The following is a 15,786-nucleotide window of genomic DNA, read 5'->3' on the forward strand; positions in this document are numbered from 1 at the left end:
TTGAGTTATACTTAAGCAAGAGATAGATCGAGGATCACAGTATTTCAGATGTAGGTTGCCAAGTGGTGTTGACATCCTACTGTCATCTGATTTGGGAGGAGGAAGTTAGACTAAGGTTGGAATAGGAGAAGGATATAGAATGGTTCACGCACATCCCTCCAATCTCCCCTATGCATTTTGCTAGTTAGAGATTGATTGGGGTTCTGGGTCTTTTTTGCCCTAAAGATAAGTACTTCCTTTCTCCTACTAATGCTGTCAGTCTGTTACATTTGTGTAAATTGATGTAACTAAATGTAATATTATGCTAAATCCTTGGGAGGGCAATTCATTGAAGAGGAGTTAGCTTTGAGAGCTTTGAGGGGAGGCGGAAGGGAGAGATCATCTTGGAACAAGGGATATTTCTCAGTGAGACAGACTTGGATGGGCCTGCCTGAATAGGGGATTTGTGGTACACACTGGTCCTGAAAGATTAGAGGGAGAAGGAGGTGCCAAAGTTAAACTTTCTACTCCTTGAAGCTGTTTTGTCCAGTACCATCTCAGATCACCTCAGATGTCAGTAGATCTGAATGTAAACCAGAGTTCTGAAGAGCAGGCCAGTTAGGTGAAATTACAGATTTAGCTAACCTTTATTGATCACTTACTGTGTACCTGAATTAGTGCGCGGTGTCTTCCACATAATTCTTTTTAAAGAGTCTTGATATTCTCAACTGATAATGGGTATGATGGCACTATCTCATGGGATTGTTGAGGAAACTGTATAGCTCCTTACACAAAGTAGGAATAAATGAGTGATAATGAAAAGAACAATGTTTAAAAACTAGAGAGAGATAAAGAAGTAAAAGTTGATCATTGGCGTGAGGGCAAGATGTTCATTTAAACATTTTCTACTGTATGCTAAGGCACTACACTAGGTCTAGGGGATATAGAGATAAATGGGTTCTCTTTGCAAAAGAAAGTTCCTATTAAAAGAATTACAGCCTGCTGAGTTCTAAAGAAATTAGTTTGGGAGGAGCTTGAAACCAATGACTGAGGTTATTAAATATAAAATTCCCTCAGCTTCTGTGTTTCATCTCTCTTCTGTAAGTGCTTATAGCCAAACATGTTATTGCTGAGGAGAGAATTGGTAGCAAAGCTAATACAGTGTCTCCAGCCAAACCTGTAATATTCTTTCTTTTTGAACAAAGCTGGCATTGCAAAGCTTAATTGGCACCGAAATGACTATTGGCTTGACACATATTTAGTTTTTTATGGGACACATATTTAGTTTTTGACTCACGTTGAAACCAGCCCTATTTAATGTAAATTGGAATAGTCCTTTTAAAGTGCATTTTAGCAGTATGTATCAAGAACATAAAAATATGTATATTCCTCTCAGGGAAAACTGAGAATGTGGGGGGAGAAATGTATATTCCTTGGCCCATAATTTTAACTGGATCCTAAGGGGTAAAAGCCTAAATACAGAGAAACTTTATAAACAGAAATGTTCATCAAAGTGCTGTTTTAATAACAGAACATCAGAAGCAGTTGCAAAATCTATATGTAAATTGTTTTAGCCAATTAGAATATTATATAATCATTAAAATGGGTTATGGAGACTAATGCATAAAGGAGTACTTGGTATAATAAGTAAGAATGCTCAAATTTGTGCATATCCTGGAGAGAAGACTCTCATGGAGAAGAGAAAATTGAGAAATCTCCCCAAACCTTGACTGTATGCAGTGATGTGTAAAAGGTGGGGCTTGTTAGTGGAAAGAATGGGGTGGAAAGATTGGTTCCCAAGCCAGGAGAGAAAACACCAGAAGAGTCCTACGAAGATCAGAAAGCGAAGGTGAATGGATTTTTGTCAAGATGCTTACAGTCTAGAAAGGAGAAGCAAAGACCATTAATCAGTTCCCCCTGTATGTTTGTTTTTGTTTGTTTGTTTTTAAGTTTGGAAAGGAGATTGAATCAAAACTCTAAATCCTTTTCTTGGAATACAGGGAAGTGGTAGTGGTTGTGACCACAGGGAAACCTCTCCCTTCCTCATCTTTCTCTAGTATTTAAACTGTCTTAACCTAACTTATACTAGGTTTTTTAAAGTACAAAACTGAGAGAAAACCCAGGTAGCCAACCCATGTCTAGGTTATGAGTTGCATCTGTTTTCAGACAGTGAGTGCCAGATGAGTTCGGCATGTTTTTCATTTTTGGATCCTGTTGGCTAGCTTTGAGGTCAGGAAATCCATTCCTGCACGATGCATTTAGCATCATGATATAATGAATAAGAGTGCATTCATCTTTGGCGGTCTGTTTCCACTTTTCCTCCTAATTTTTTTGAACACTGTATCTTAATATTTCTCTTCTACTTCCACATATTATCCAATCTTCTTGGCTCTGTCTTTACAATATAACCTCAATCTATCCTCTTCTTTCCCTTTTCACTGCTACGATCCTATGCTAAACCAGCATTCTCTTTCCCTAGGATTCCTGTATAGTCTCCTTGCTGTTTCTTGCTCTCTGTCATGCCCTCTACAATTAATTCACAAAGCAGCCAGAATGACTGGCTACATATGGTCATGACACTCCTGCTGAACTTAGAAGTAAGGCTCTGGGTTAGTGATTCTCAACTCTGACTGTACATTAGACTCAGCTGGAAGCTCCTTCCCTTCCAGGAAAAAATTTACCTGTGCCTAGCCTGCATATTCAGAGAATCTGATTAAATTGCTTTTGTGGGGGGGGAGGTGTCTAGATAGCTGTAGATTCCCCTTGGATGCTTCTGATGTGCAAGCAGGGTTGAGAAACACAACCCTAGATGAACTTTCCCTACCCTGCCTACTTCTCAGACCTTATCTGCCAACTTGCCAAGCTTGTTCTGTCTCAGATGTGTCTCTCCCACCCCAGTTTTGTTTTGTTTTGTTTTTCCACTTTTTTTTTTGGCTGTGTTGGGTCTTCGTTGCGCACAGGCTTTCTCTAGTTGGGGTGAGCGGGAGCTACTTTTCGTTGCGGTGCGCGGGCTTCTCATTGCAGTGGCTTCTCTTGTTATGGAGCATGGGCTCTAGGTGTGCAGGCTTCATTAGTTGTGGCACGTGGGCTCAGTAGTTGTGGCTCGCAGGCTCTAGAGCGCAGGTTCAGTAGTTGTGGTGCACAGGCTTAGTTGCTCCACAGCATGTGGGATCTTCCTGGACCAGGGCTCGAACCCATGGCCCCTGCATTGGCAAGCAGATTGTTAACCACTGTGCCACCAGGGAAGTGCTGTTTTTCCACTTTTTAAATAAACTTTTTATTTTAGAATAGATTTACAGAAAACTTTTAAAAATAGTATGCAGACTTCCCATATACCTTCACTCAGTGTTCCTTATTAACATCTTACATACTAGTTTGGTACATTTGTCACAATTAATGAACCAGTATTATTGCATTATTATTAACTAAAGTTCACACTTTATTCAGATTTCTTTAGTTTTTACCTAATGTCCTTTTTCTGTTCTGGGATCCCATCTTACATTTAGTGACTGTGCCTTCTTAGGCTCCTCTTGCCTGTGACAGTTTCTCAGACTTTTCCTGGTTTTTGATGACCTTGACAGTTTGAGGAGCACTGGTCATGTATTTTGTGGGTTGTCCCTCAATTGGGATTTTTGTGATGTTTTTCTCATGATGAGGCTGGAGTTTGGGGTTTGGGGAGGAAGACCACAGAGGTAAAGTGCCTTTTCATTACATTTTATCAAGGGTACATATTATCAACAGGATTTATCGCTATTGATGTTGACCTTGATCATCTTGCTCAGGTAGTGTTTGTCAGGTTTCTCCACTATGAAGTTAATCTTTTTTCCTCCTTTTCCGTACTGTACTCTTTGGAAGGAAGTCACTATGCACAGCCCATACATACCTAAGGAGTGAAGAGTTATGTTCCACCTCCTAGAAGGCAAAGTATCTACATAGTTATTTGGAATTCTGCACAGGATTTGTCTATTCTCCCCCATTTATTTATTTATTCAGTCATGTATTTCTGTTCATATGGACTCAAGGATGTTTATTTTGTATTTTGGATTATAACCTATTACTACTTTATTTTCTTGCTCAAATTGTACCAGCTTTGGCCATTGGGAGCTCTTTCAGTTGATTCCTGTATCACTTTGATATATTCCCATCATTATGGGGTTTTTTGAGCACTCCTTTACTTTCTGGAACTACAGGATTCTCCAGGCTCATCTTGTGTATTTTTTGCTCCAGTCCTAGAATTAGCCATTTCTCCAAGGAACCTGGTTCCTTTTATTGGAGAACAGTATTATAAACCAGAATCTGGGCATTATGTGTGCTTGCTATTGGGGTGTGTGTTGTTGCCTCTAGGCCCTCTCAGCTGATAGAGCAAAGACATACGTGTGTATACTAAGCTAACTAGTTCTATATGCAGCCATCTGTCTAAATTAAACTTAAAAATGAGTTGATTCAGATGTTTCCAGCTCTCACCCACATGGATCATTCCAGCCTTCTCCCCTCGACTATCTGTAACTTCCCGCTTCAACAATGAGAAAACTGGCTCCCACTCTCTGTTTTATTGTTCAGAGTATAAGTATATGGATATAGTGCTTCAGAATGAACATATACAGTGAACCAACTCTGTCAGCTAGAGCACAGTGCTTGTGTGCAGTTCCTTTTGCCTTTAGTCTTACAGACTTCACTCATTTCCAGAGTTTTAGGTTAACACCTTTTCCTCCCACCCCATTCAGTGAGGTTGTTTCATATATTTTTAATACAATTAGATTATTTTGTCACAGTCTGTGTTCCATCCTGGGATCCTCTCACCTTCTAAATTATTTTTTAAATTTCTGTACATTAAGGTTCACTCTGCTGTAAAGTTCTGTGGGTTTTGACAAATGCATAGTGTCATGTATCCATTTGTCTCAGAGTTTTTGCATTTGTCCTTCTGCCTGGAATAGTCTTCCCACATATTTTCCCATGACTGGACCCTTATCTTTCATCAGGTCTCTCCTGAAATGTTATCTCCTTGGAGAGTCCTTCTTTGAGCACCGTATCCTGAGGAATCCCCAGCCTAAATTTTTGTTCATTTATTTTCTCTATGTGTGTGGTTTGTTTTGCTCAGTCTCTCTCTAGTAGATACAAGCCTAATGAGTGCAGGGACTGTATTTGTATCCTGGATATCTAGAATACCAGATCAGTTAATATTTGTTGATATATGAATAGTCCTTTCCTAGCATATTGCTAGTGCATGTTTTTAATACTCATCAGTAGTGACTGAAAAGCAGGCTTATTCAAGTTGGGCTTCTAGTTTACCCTGATTCACTACTTATACAATAAAAGGGTTTTGCTTGCATTAGGTTAAGTATTTCAGTATACTGAAGATGTACAGTTACCCTGATTGTTCTCTCCTACAGTGTTCATAACCCCTTTTTTAAAAAGTTATTTTAATAAGTGACGTATAATCTCTGGTCCCACTTAGAATTGTACAGTACCATGGATTTCCTGGCCTGACTGTACATTAGAATCAACTGAGGAGCTTTTCAAAAAACCCACTGATTCCTTGGCTCCATCCCTGACTTATTGATCTCCAGGAAGATTCTGCAAATATGTATTTTTAACAGCCAGCTTAGCATCTAGTTCTGACTAGATAGAGTTTAATTAAAACCCCAGGGTATTAATATACCATGAGTTTTGGTGACATTTTCTAGAGGATTTCACTTTAGTAGCTATGATTATTGAAGCTTATACTAAAAGGTCTTTTTAACTCGGACAGACTTTTTCTGCAGCCTTTTAAGCCCTTAACTGTGTGCTAGGTACTGGGGAGCATTATATAGAGATGAACCACAGACACTGCCGTTAAGGAGCATGTATCCTCTGATAAGGCAGTAGAATGAGTGTAAATAGTCATAATAACTGATAGAAAATAATAGGTTCATAAGAGAGGTAGAAAACATTTTTGGTAAAGACAGAGTAGTCATTCATACCCTGAGAAGAAGGTAAAAGTAAAGTCCCAATTCTTAAAGAGAATGTACAGAGAGGGAGTGGAACCCTGGACATCCCAGTTATCTGCAATGGGCTGTAAGGAAATCAAAAGTTAAAGGCGATCCTATTATAAGCCAGAAGGCAATAGCCAAACTGGTAAGAGGCCCGCAGGGGTCAGGAAAAAATCCACATTGTCAGAGCTGTCAAAGCCAGTGGTTCTTAATAGAGCTCTAGAGTTCTTAACAGAGCTTTCCAATTGCACTGTTGAAAATTTTGTAGTATTTTAAACATAAAAATATATTAGCAGGGACTTCCCTGGTGTCACAGTGGTTAAGAATCCGCCTGCCAATGCAGGGGACACGGGTTCGAGCCCTGGTCCAGGAACATCCCATGTGCCATGGAGCAACTAAGCCCATGCACCACAAATACTGAACCTGCTCTCTAGACCCCACAAACCACAACTACTGAGCCCGTAAGCCACAACTACTGAAGCCTGCACACCTAGAGCCTGTGCTCCACAACAAGAGAAGCCACCACAATGAGAAGCCTACGCACCGCAACGAAGAGTAGCCCCCACTCGCCGCAACTAGAGAAAGCCGGCGCGCAGCAACAAAGAACCAACGCAGCCATAAATAAATAGTTCAGTTTAAAGAAAAAAGCAAAGTTTCTATACTACTTGTGTAATTAAAAAAAATAAACGACTGCATACCTAAAGAATGCAAAGTTCAGTTTTTGGTTTTCTTCTTCTAAGCTTTGGAAAGGATATCCAAATAGTCCAAATTAAATCCCTCACGTTGTACATAAAGGAAGCTAGAATTAAAACATGTTTGGTCACTGATCACAGGGCACAGAACCAAAGCGAGAATCTCAGGCTCCTGACTCACCAGTACATGTTATGACATTCTTAGCAGGTTGAGATCAATCTCTTTTTCCTGTTGCTTGCTGGTTATTAAGAGGAATTTCTTGAGGATAGAGACTGTATTGTATTCATCCCTATATCCCTGGACATAGTAAGTAATACACAGAATAGGAAATAAACAGTAGACATGTGTTGCATGAAAGGATGGATGGATGGGTTTGGCTTTTGTATTAGACCTTGAAGCAAGGCTAGAATTTAGCTCTGTGGAAATTCTGGTCATTAGGTGTACACGTAAGCTGTTAGATTTGTTGAGTATCGGACACCTAAAGGGAAATAGAAAATAATGTAGAAAGCTAGGTTGGGGCCACGTTATAGAAACAATTGAATGCCAAGCTAAGGATTTTGGATTTTATTATCCAGTCAGCTGAAAACTTTTGAGCAGAGAAATAACACACACACAGGGGAGTGGGGAGACCAGGGGAGGTGGGGAAGAGTTAGAAAGAGGAGGAGAAATTAATTATTTTGACAATTCACTTGAGGTGTCATTAAAGCTTGATTGAAGATGCCGGCTCAGGGAATGGAAATGTGATTATAGATATAGAAAACAGTCAGAACTTGATTACTGATGAAGTATGTAGTTCAAGGGATAGAGTACTCAAAGATGAGGCTGAGGTTCCAGATGTCATATTTGCCTGTATATTTTGGAAGGTGGTGATGTCATTAACACATACAGTGGTTTTAAATGATGCATTTGTGGTACTGGTGCCACATCTACGTAGAAATGTTGAATAGGCTATTGGAAACGTGCTGCTAAACTTCAGAAAAGGTGACAGGTCCAGAAATTTATGAGTCATTTGAGTAGAAAGGGTCATTGAGGATTGCCAGGAAGAGGCAAAAGCCAAGGACACATCCTTAGGGAAATTTCTACATTTAGAGGGGATAGGAGAAGAGCCAGAGAAGGAAATTTGGTCATAGACAAAGTGAAACCTGAGAATAGTACAAGGAGAAGGGAGTAGGGAAAGTACATATTGGAGGGAAGCATCTGAATTACAGACTTCCTTTGATAAAAAGTTTTACACATTTTGAATTATAAGCTAATAGGTAAAATGATGTAAGTTAGTGAAAGGCATTACATTTGCAGAAAACCTGCATTTTTATATCAGTATGATAAACAATAGATGTTTAGCATTAAAGACTTTTGCTGGGCGCAGAGGTTGAAGAAGTCTTTCATTTTTTAAACTTGAAATTGAGAGAATATTGATTTTGATCAAGTAGTCTTGAAAACCTTGAAGTTTTAAAAGACAAGGAATTTTCATTTTTTTGTTGTTGTATGGGAGTAACATCTACAATAACTGACTGAATAAATTCTGAATAGTGACATTTTACCATACTTGAGTATCTGCCTTCAAAACTTTATTTTCCCAGCGGTATTCATAAGTATTCTATTAGGAGTAAAAATATCCAATATGTACTGTTAGTTTTTCCCTAAGTAACTTTTTGTTTTTAATCTTTCAGGATCTGACTGGCATAGAATCTATGGATCAATGTCGCCATACCTTGGAACAGCATAACTGGAACATAGAGGTATAATAGGATTCATTGTGAGCTTACTTATATTTCTTTTTCCCTGGTCTGATAACAAATCTCAAAGACACGTGTTTTTTTTGTTTGTTTCTTTGTTTTTTTATGAATGTCTGAAAATTTTTGTGAAAGGTAACAAACTGTACCTTTTCTGCAAAGTCCCTCCTTTTGCAATCCATGTTAAGTTTTGAGATTTAGCCATTTTGGATACATTTTAGCTCGGTTCATTCATCCTATGTAGCAGGTCTCCTCTATGAGTATACCATTAAAAAACCCCACCGCCCTGTTAAGGCTTTTCCTTTCTCTACTGTCTTGCTATCACAAAGGAGCCTGCAGTCACCACGCAGGGCTGTCTGGACGCCTGCTTCTGGGTGGAATTGTCAGTGGATGGCAGGTGACACGTATTTTTTTTCACAACAGGAATCTTCTCTCAATAGATGTTTTTTCAAATTTACAGCTCTTTAGTCTTTAAAAATAAATTTGTGAGAAAGGTGAATTTTATGATCAAAGTTTATAAAATCATAGAAAAGATTGTGACCAAATCTCTCAGTATAGTGTCCCTCTCTCTTTATTTTTTCTTAATTACTCTTCGAGAAAAATACTGGTTTTTAAATATTTGATTTGTAACCAGATACCATCATGTGAACCTTTTTCTTACATATTTTATAATTTATTCTTTTGGATTTTCTAGATAGTTGTGTCATCTGCAACTGCATGATTTTTTTTTTCAGTATATGGATCTTTCGGTTTTTTTGATATTGAATTGGCTAGAACTTCAGAGCAGTCTCAATTAATAATGGTAATAGCAGACATCTTGTCCTCACTATAATGCCTGTGATGTTTTATTATCAGGTATGTTTCTGGTTACGTTATTATTTTGAGATAGAACTACTAGAATGTAATAAGCTCCATGAGAGCAGAGTTCTTTTGGTTTTGTTAACTGCTGTATTCCCAGCATATAAATTTGATCCTAGTATGTCTTAGGCTCTCAAATATTTATTGACTCTTCTTCCATTCTTGGTATATTAATATATATCAAGAGTGGATGTTGAATTTAATCAAGCACCCTTTTGATATCTGTTGAAATTACTGTTTAATTATGGTATATTATTTGAATAGGGTGCTGGATTTCTGAAAATATACTCCTAAGTGATATTTAGTTATTCAGCACTATTTTTGAGCAATTAAATTCTAGGCTCTGGTACTATGCCAGCAAATAAGACGAAGTCCCTACTCTCATGGAGCTTAATTCTAGGTAATTTAACTTTGCAGTAAATGCTATGAATAAGATGAGTATAGAAAATAGAACAAAGAGGATCAGGAAAGTTATTTTAATAGGGTGGTCAAGTAAGGCCTTTCTGGGGAGGTTATATTTGAGCTGACACCTGAATGATGAAAAGGAATAACGAATGTGCACATTTAAGGGGAATGCGTTTTAGGCAGAGGGAATGATGTTGCTCTGTATGATACTCTGGTGTTGTCTCCTTGTTAGGCTTTGATTTCAAGCATATGCTGGCTTTATAAAATGACTGACTTGATAAAATGAGTTGAGAAGCCTAGATAGCATAGATTTTAAAGAAAGCACTTGAAAACTTATTTCTGCCTGTTCTTTATTGACTTCTTCATGGTTTCCCCATTATTCATAATCTATTTGTTGATAAGCTTTCTTAGAAGATGCTTTTTTCTTAGAGATTTCCAGGTTATTTAGCATAGGCTATACAAAGCAGCATATCATTTACTCTCTTCTGTGTCTGTTCTATTATCCTCTCTTCTCATTGTTTTTATTATGCTTATTTTCCTTTTTTAAAAACAAGACTTGCTGGAGACTAGTTTATTTTATTTGTTTTGTTTATAAAAAGCTCTTATATTTATCAGTTCCTTTTTTCTGTTTATTAAGCAAAATCTCTCTTTAATGTATTTTTTCATACTTTTGTAGGTTTATGTTCCTTTTTTTAGCATTATGATTTTTGCAGCTTTATTTGTACTCTTTCTTGCATTTAAGGCTGTGAATTTTCTTCTGAAACTGTATTTTAAAAGTTTTTCATTTTCTTCTTTGGCCCAAGAGTTATTTAGAAACATATTTGGAATTCCTAGTAGCTTGTTTTTTTTTGTTTATCCTTTTCATATTAATCTTTCATTTTATTTATATAATTTAATATTTATATATTAAGGTCCTTGTCATTTAATAACATTATAAAATATATATTTTTAAAAAATTAAATTCTTAAAATTTAGAGAAAAATATAGAGATAAAAGGAGCCACCATGTACCTACTATCCAGCTCCTGAAAGCAGGCATTTTGCAATACTTGTTTCAAATTTCTCTTAAACAAATATAGATAAAATTGAAGCCCCCATTGTCAGTTGCTTGCATGTCATCCTGTCTGCACCCCCTCCCTTTCTTTCCCTTCTTTCTTAGAAGTAACCACTATCGACAACAGTGGTTGTCAAGGAATGTGTTTTTTGTGGGATGAAGGTTTGGTGTCTGTATTCAATCAAGCTTATTAAATGTACAATTAAAATCTGCTGTTTCTTTTTTTTCTGGTTACTTAATAAGACTACTTGACATGATGAACTTGAATGTGGTTTTATAGATTTCTTTATTTTTCATTGGTAATATCTTTGTTTTTTCCTGATTACAAAACCAATACATGTCTACAAACAATTTAAGAGTTTATAAAGTTGAAAATTAAAGTTCTTAATAACCATACTTGAGATAACTACTTTTGATGTTTTAGTATATTATATGTCCTTCCAGACTTTCTTATATATACACCTCTGCTTAGTGTGCTGATAATATTAACTTTCCCAATGTTAATAACAAATATATCAAAGAGAATGCTTTTCTATATGCTGTGGGAAGACAGTACATGGTGCAAATAAAATGCATTAATAAATTCTGTGTTTATTTGGTGGGGGAGATGTTCTAACTTTTATATAGTTTGACTATTTTATTTGATGCATGAAGACCCGTGGCCATTAGAACTTTCTTGTAATAACATATCCTTTGTTAATATCAGATGATGCTTTTTACTTTAAATTCTAATTTGGTTTATTACTATTGCTGCCCCTGCTTTATTTATTTATTGTTTTACAACTAATCTGGTATAATGTCAGCCATGCTTTAACATGAAATGACGTATAGAAATATTAAAAACTTGTTGCAAAAATACCCATGCACCCACACAGGAAAAGAATTCCAGTGTTAAGAAGAAAATGCTCACCCTTAATCCCATCATTTCATGGATAGCTAGTGTTAAATTTTAGTGTATATCCTTTCAGACTATTTTTGTTCGTTTATATGGCTATATAGGTTTAAATATAATTTTCTTGTTACACAAATGGGATTATGCTATATTTACATTTTTTCACTTTTAGTAACTCATAAAAATAATACATAAAGATAACTGTCATTTGAAGACATACAGATGGTGGCCAATAGGCACATGAAAAGATGCTCAACATCACTAATTATTAGAGAAATGCAAATCAAAACTGCAATGAGGTACTATCTTACACCGGTCAGAATGGCTATCATTAAAAAATCTACAAAAAACAAATGCTGGAGAGGGTGTGGAGAAAAGGGAACCTCCTACACTGTTGGTGGGAATGTAAGTTGGTGCAGTCACTGTGGAAAACAATGTGCAGTCACTGTGGAAAACAATGTGGAGGTTCCTCAGAAAACTAAAAATAGAATTACTGTGCGATCTAGCAATCCCATTCCTGGGTCCATATCCAGATAAAACTATAATTCAGAAAGATGCATGCACCCCTGTGTTCATAAGCAGCACTATTCACAATAGCCAAGAAACAACCTAAATGTCCATTGACAGATAAATGGATAAAGAAGATGTCGTGTATATATACAATGGGATACTACTCAGCCATAAAAAAGAATGAAATAATGCCATTTGCAGCAACATGAAGTTCAAACAAAGCCTAAGATTAAATATGAAAAAAATCCTGCTCAGATCATTTGCCTACCACTGTTTCTCAGTCCTACACACCCAACATAGCAATATTAACAATTTCTTTTGCTTTTTTCCCAGATATTTTTGTGCCTGTCTAAAAATATGTATATTTTTCTCCAAAGAGCTTCTATTTATATGGACTGTATCTATTGATATCTATTACCATATGACAAATTAAAACTGAAATTGTTCTGTTTATTAATTCACTTTAAAAATAATAAACTCGGGACTTCCCTGGTGGCGCAGTGGTTAAGAATCCGCCTGGCAGTGCAGGGGACATCGGTTTGATCTCTGGTCTGGAGGATCCCACATGCCGCGGAGCAACTAAGCCTGTGCTCCACAACTGCTGAGCCCGTGCTCTAGAGCCCGTGCTCTGCAACAAGAGAAGCCACCGCAATGAGAAGCCCGCATACTGCAATGAAGAGTAGCCCCCGCTCGCCGCAACTAGTGAAAGTCTCGCGCAGCAACGAAGACCAAATGCCAAAAATTTTTTTTAAATAATAATAAATAAATAAACTCATTACATGTTAACATTAATGTTTGCAGACTTTTTTGTCTGGCTTAATAGAAAACAGCTGGATTTTCATATTCACTCCTGCTTGTAATCTTTTGTGATACGTAGTTTTAGTTGAAGTATGTGAAGAAAATCTGGCTTCACCCAGGTATGTAGTTTACCATTTTAACCATTTTTAAGTGGCATTACAATTTAGTGGCATTAATTTAATTACATTTACATTGTTGTTCAACAGTTACCACTATCCATCTTTTTTTTTTTAATTTATTTTTGGCTACATTGGGTCTTTGTTGCTGCGCGTGGACTTTCTCTAGTTGTGGTGAGCAGGGGCTACCCTTCGTTGTGGTGTGCGTGCTTCTCATTGTGGTGGCTTCTCGTTGTGGAGCACAGGCTCTAGGCGTGCGGACTTCAGTAGTTGTGGTGCGCGGGCTCAGTAGCTGTGGCACAGGGATTTAGTTGCTCCGTGGCATGTGGGATCTTCCCGGACCAGGGATTGAATGTCCCCTGCATTGGCAGGCAGATTCTTAACCACTGCGCCACCAGGGAAGTCCCACCACTATCCATCTTTAGAACTTTTTCATCGTCCCAAACTGAAACTCTATACGCATTAAACAATTACTTCCCATTACTGTCTCCACCCAACCTCTGGTAACCGCAACTCTTTCTGTCACTATAAAATTTGACTATTCTAGATACGCATATAAGTGGAATCAGACAATATTTGTCTTTTCGTGTCTGGCTTATTTCACTTAGCATAACGTTTTCAAGATTTATCCATGTCACAACGTGTATCAATACTTTATTTTTTATTATCAAATAATATTCCTTGTATGAATCTACCACAATATCTTTATCCATTCATCAGTTGATAAACATTTGGATTGTTTCCCCTTTCAGTTCTTGTCATTAATGTTGCAGTGGATATTAGTGTACAAGTTTTTGTGTGGACACATGTTTTCATTTCTCTTGGGTATATATCTCGGAGTGGAATTGCTGAATCATATGATAACTATGTTTAACCTTTTGAAGAACTGCCAGACTGCTTCCAAAGAGGCTACACTATTTTACACTCCCAGCAATGGTATATGATGGTTCCAATTTTTCCACATCCTCACCTATAACTTGTAACATCTGTCTTTTATTATATTACAGTCATTCTAGTGGTTATGAAGTAGTATCTTGTGATTTTGATATGCATTTTTCTGATAGCTAATAATGTAGTACATCTTTTTATATACTTCTTGGTCATTTGTTTATCTCCTTTGGAGAGATGTCTATTCAAATCCTTTGCCCATTTTTAAATTGGATTGTTTGTCTTTTCAATGATGAGTTGTAAAAGTTCTTTATATATACTGTAGATACTAGATGACCCTTATCAGATATATGATTTGTAAATATTTTCTCCCATTCTGTGGGGTTGTCTTTTGACTCTATGTTAGTGTCCTTTGATGCACAAAAGTTTTCAGTTGTGATGAAGTCCAGTTATCTATTTTTTTCTCTTATTGCTTGTGCTTTTAGTGTCTTATCTAAGAAACCATTGCCTAATCCAAGGTCACAAGATTTTCACCTGTGTTTTCTTTGGAGTTTTATAATTTCAGCTCTTATATTTAAGTCTTTGATGTATTTTGAGTTAGTTTTTGTATATAGTGTGATTTAGGGGGTCAGCTTCATTATTTTGCATGTGAATATCCAGTTGTCTCAGCCTCATTTGTTGAAAGACTATTCTTTCCCCATTGAATTGTGTCTTAATATTTGAAAACATGAAACCTACAGGACTACATGAAGTTAGCCATATGGCAAAGTTTAAAGCCAACTGTCAAGGTTGGAGGACACACAAGTCCTCCAAAAGACCACCCTCACTTTTTTTAAAATTAATTAATTAATTTTATTTATTCATTCATTTATGGCTGCGTTGGGTCTTCATTGCTGCCCGTGGGCTTTCTCTAGTTGTGTTGAGAGGGGGCTACTCTTTTGTTGTGGTGCGCAGGCTTCTCATTGCGGTGGCTTCTCTAGTTGCGGAGCATGGGCTCTAGGCGCACGGACTTCAGTAGTTGTGGCACATGGGCTCAGTAGTTGTGGCTCGCGGGCTCTAGAGTGCAGGCTCAGTAGTTGTGGCGCATGGGCTTAGTTACTCCGTGGCATGTGGGATCTTCCCGGACCAGGGCTTGAACCTGTGTCCCCTGCACTGGCAGGCGGAATCTTAACTACTATGCCAGCAGGGAAGTCCCTACCCTCACTTCTGACAGCAACTGCAAGTTCAAGGTGTTCCTAAAACCACCTTCAGGTTTGATAATTCACTAGAAGAGCTCACCGAAAGGTATTATAACTCATGGTTACAGTGTATTACAGGAAAAGGATACAGATTAAAATCAGCTAATGAAAGAGACACTTAGTGCAGAGTCTTGAGTTCCAAACACAAAGATTCCTTACTTCTCTCATGGAATCGGGACATGTTACACTCCTGGCACAAGTGTGTGACAATATGCATGAAGTATTACCAACCAGGGAAGCTCACCTCAGCTTCAGTGTCCAGAGTTTTCACTGGGGCTTCATTACATAGGCATGATTGATTTGATTGGTTGCCTATGTAATTGAACTCAGTCTCTAGGTTGACTGATACTGCATTACCCAAAATCCCCAGCCTAAATTAAATGGTTGGTCTTTCTAGGGTGGTCAGCCCTACCCTAGGTTCCCATAGCAAAGATACTCTTATCAGGTGTGACATAGATTATCTCCAGAAGTCGAAGGCAGAGATCAGACCTCCTCTTGTGTAAGGCCAAATTTTTTTACTACAGTGGGACAAATATCCATTTTCAGGGGCAGAGTTAGGAAAGGAATGAGACTTTTTAACTGAAGATCGTCTGTCTGCCAGGAATTATATTAGAATCTTTGTGTATGGTCACCTCATTAATTTTTCAAATTAAC

At 37.5% G+C, this 15,786-nt stretch overlaps 1 protein-coding gene across 4 annotated transcripts in view; it reads left to right on the forward strand.

The window, feature by feature from the left end:
• Nucleotides 1-15,786, forward strand: part of FAF2 (Fas associated factor family member 2) — a 57,108-nt gene that overhangs the window by 24,935 nt on the left and 16,387 nt on the right. For all 4 annotated transcript variants that reach the window (XM_019942847.3, XM_019942850.3, XM_019942848.3 and 1 more), the window contains one exon: nucleotides 8,312-8,380. In XM_019942847.3, coding sequence (XP_019798406.1) covers nucleotides 8,312-8,380 — 69 coding nt within the window. The remainder of the gene's footprint in view (nucleotides 1-8,311; nucleotides 8,381-15,786) is intronic.

The sequence above is a fragment of the Tursiops truncatus genome, chromosome 3 (genome assembly GCF_011762595.2).
Source record: "Tursiops truncatus isolate mTurTru1 chromosome 3, mTurTru1.mat.Y, whole genome shotgun sequence".
NCBI classification, from domain to species: domain Eukaryota; kingdom Metazoa; phylum Chordata; class Mammalia; order Artiodactyla; family Delphinidae; genus Tursiops; species Tursiops truncatus.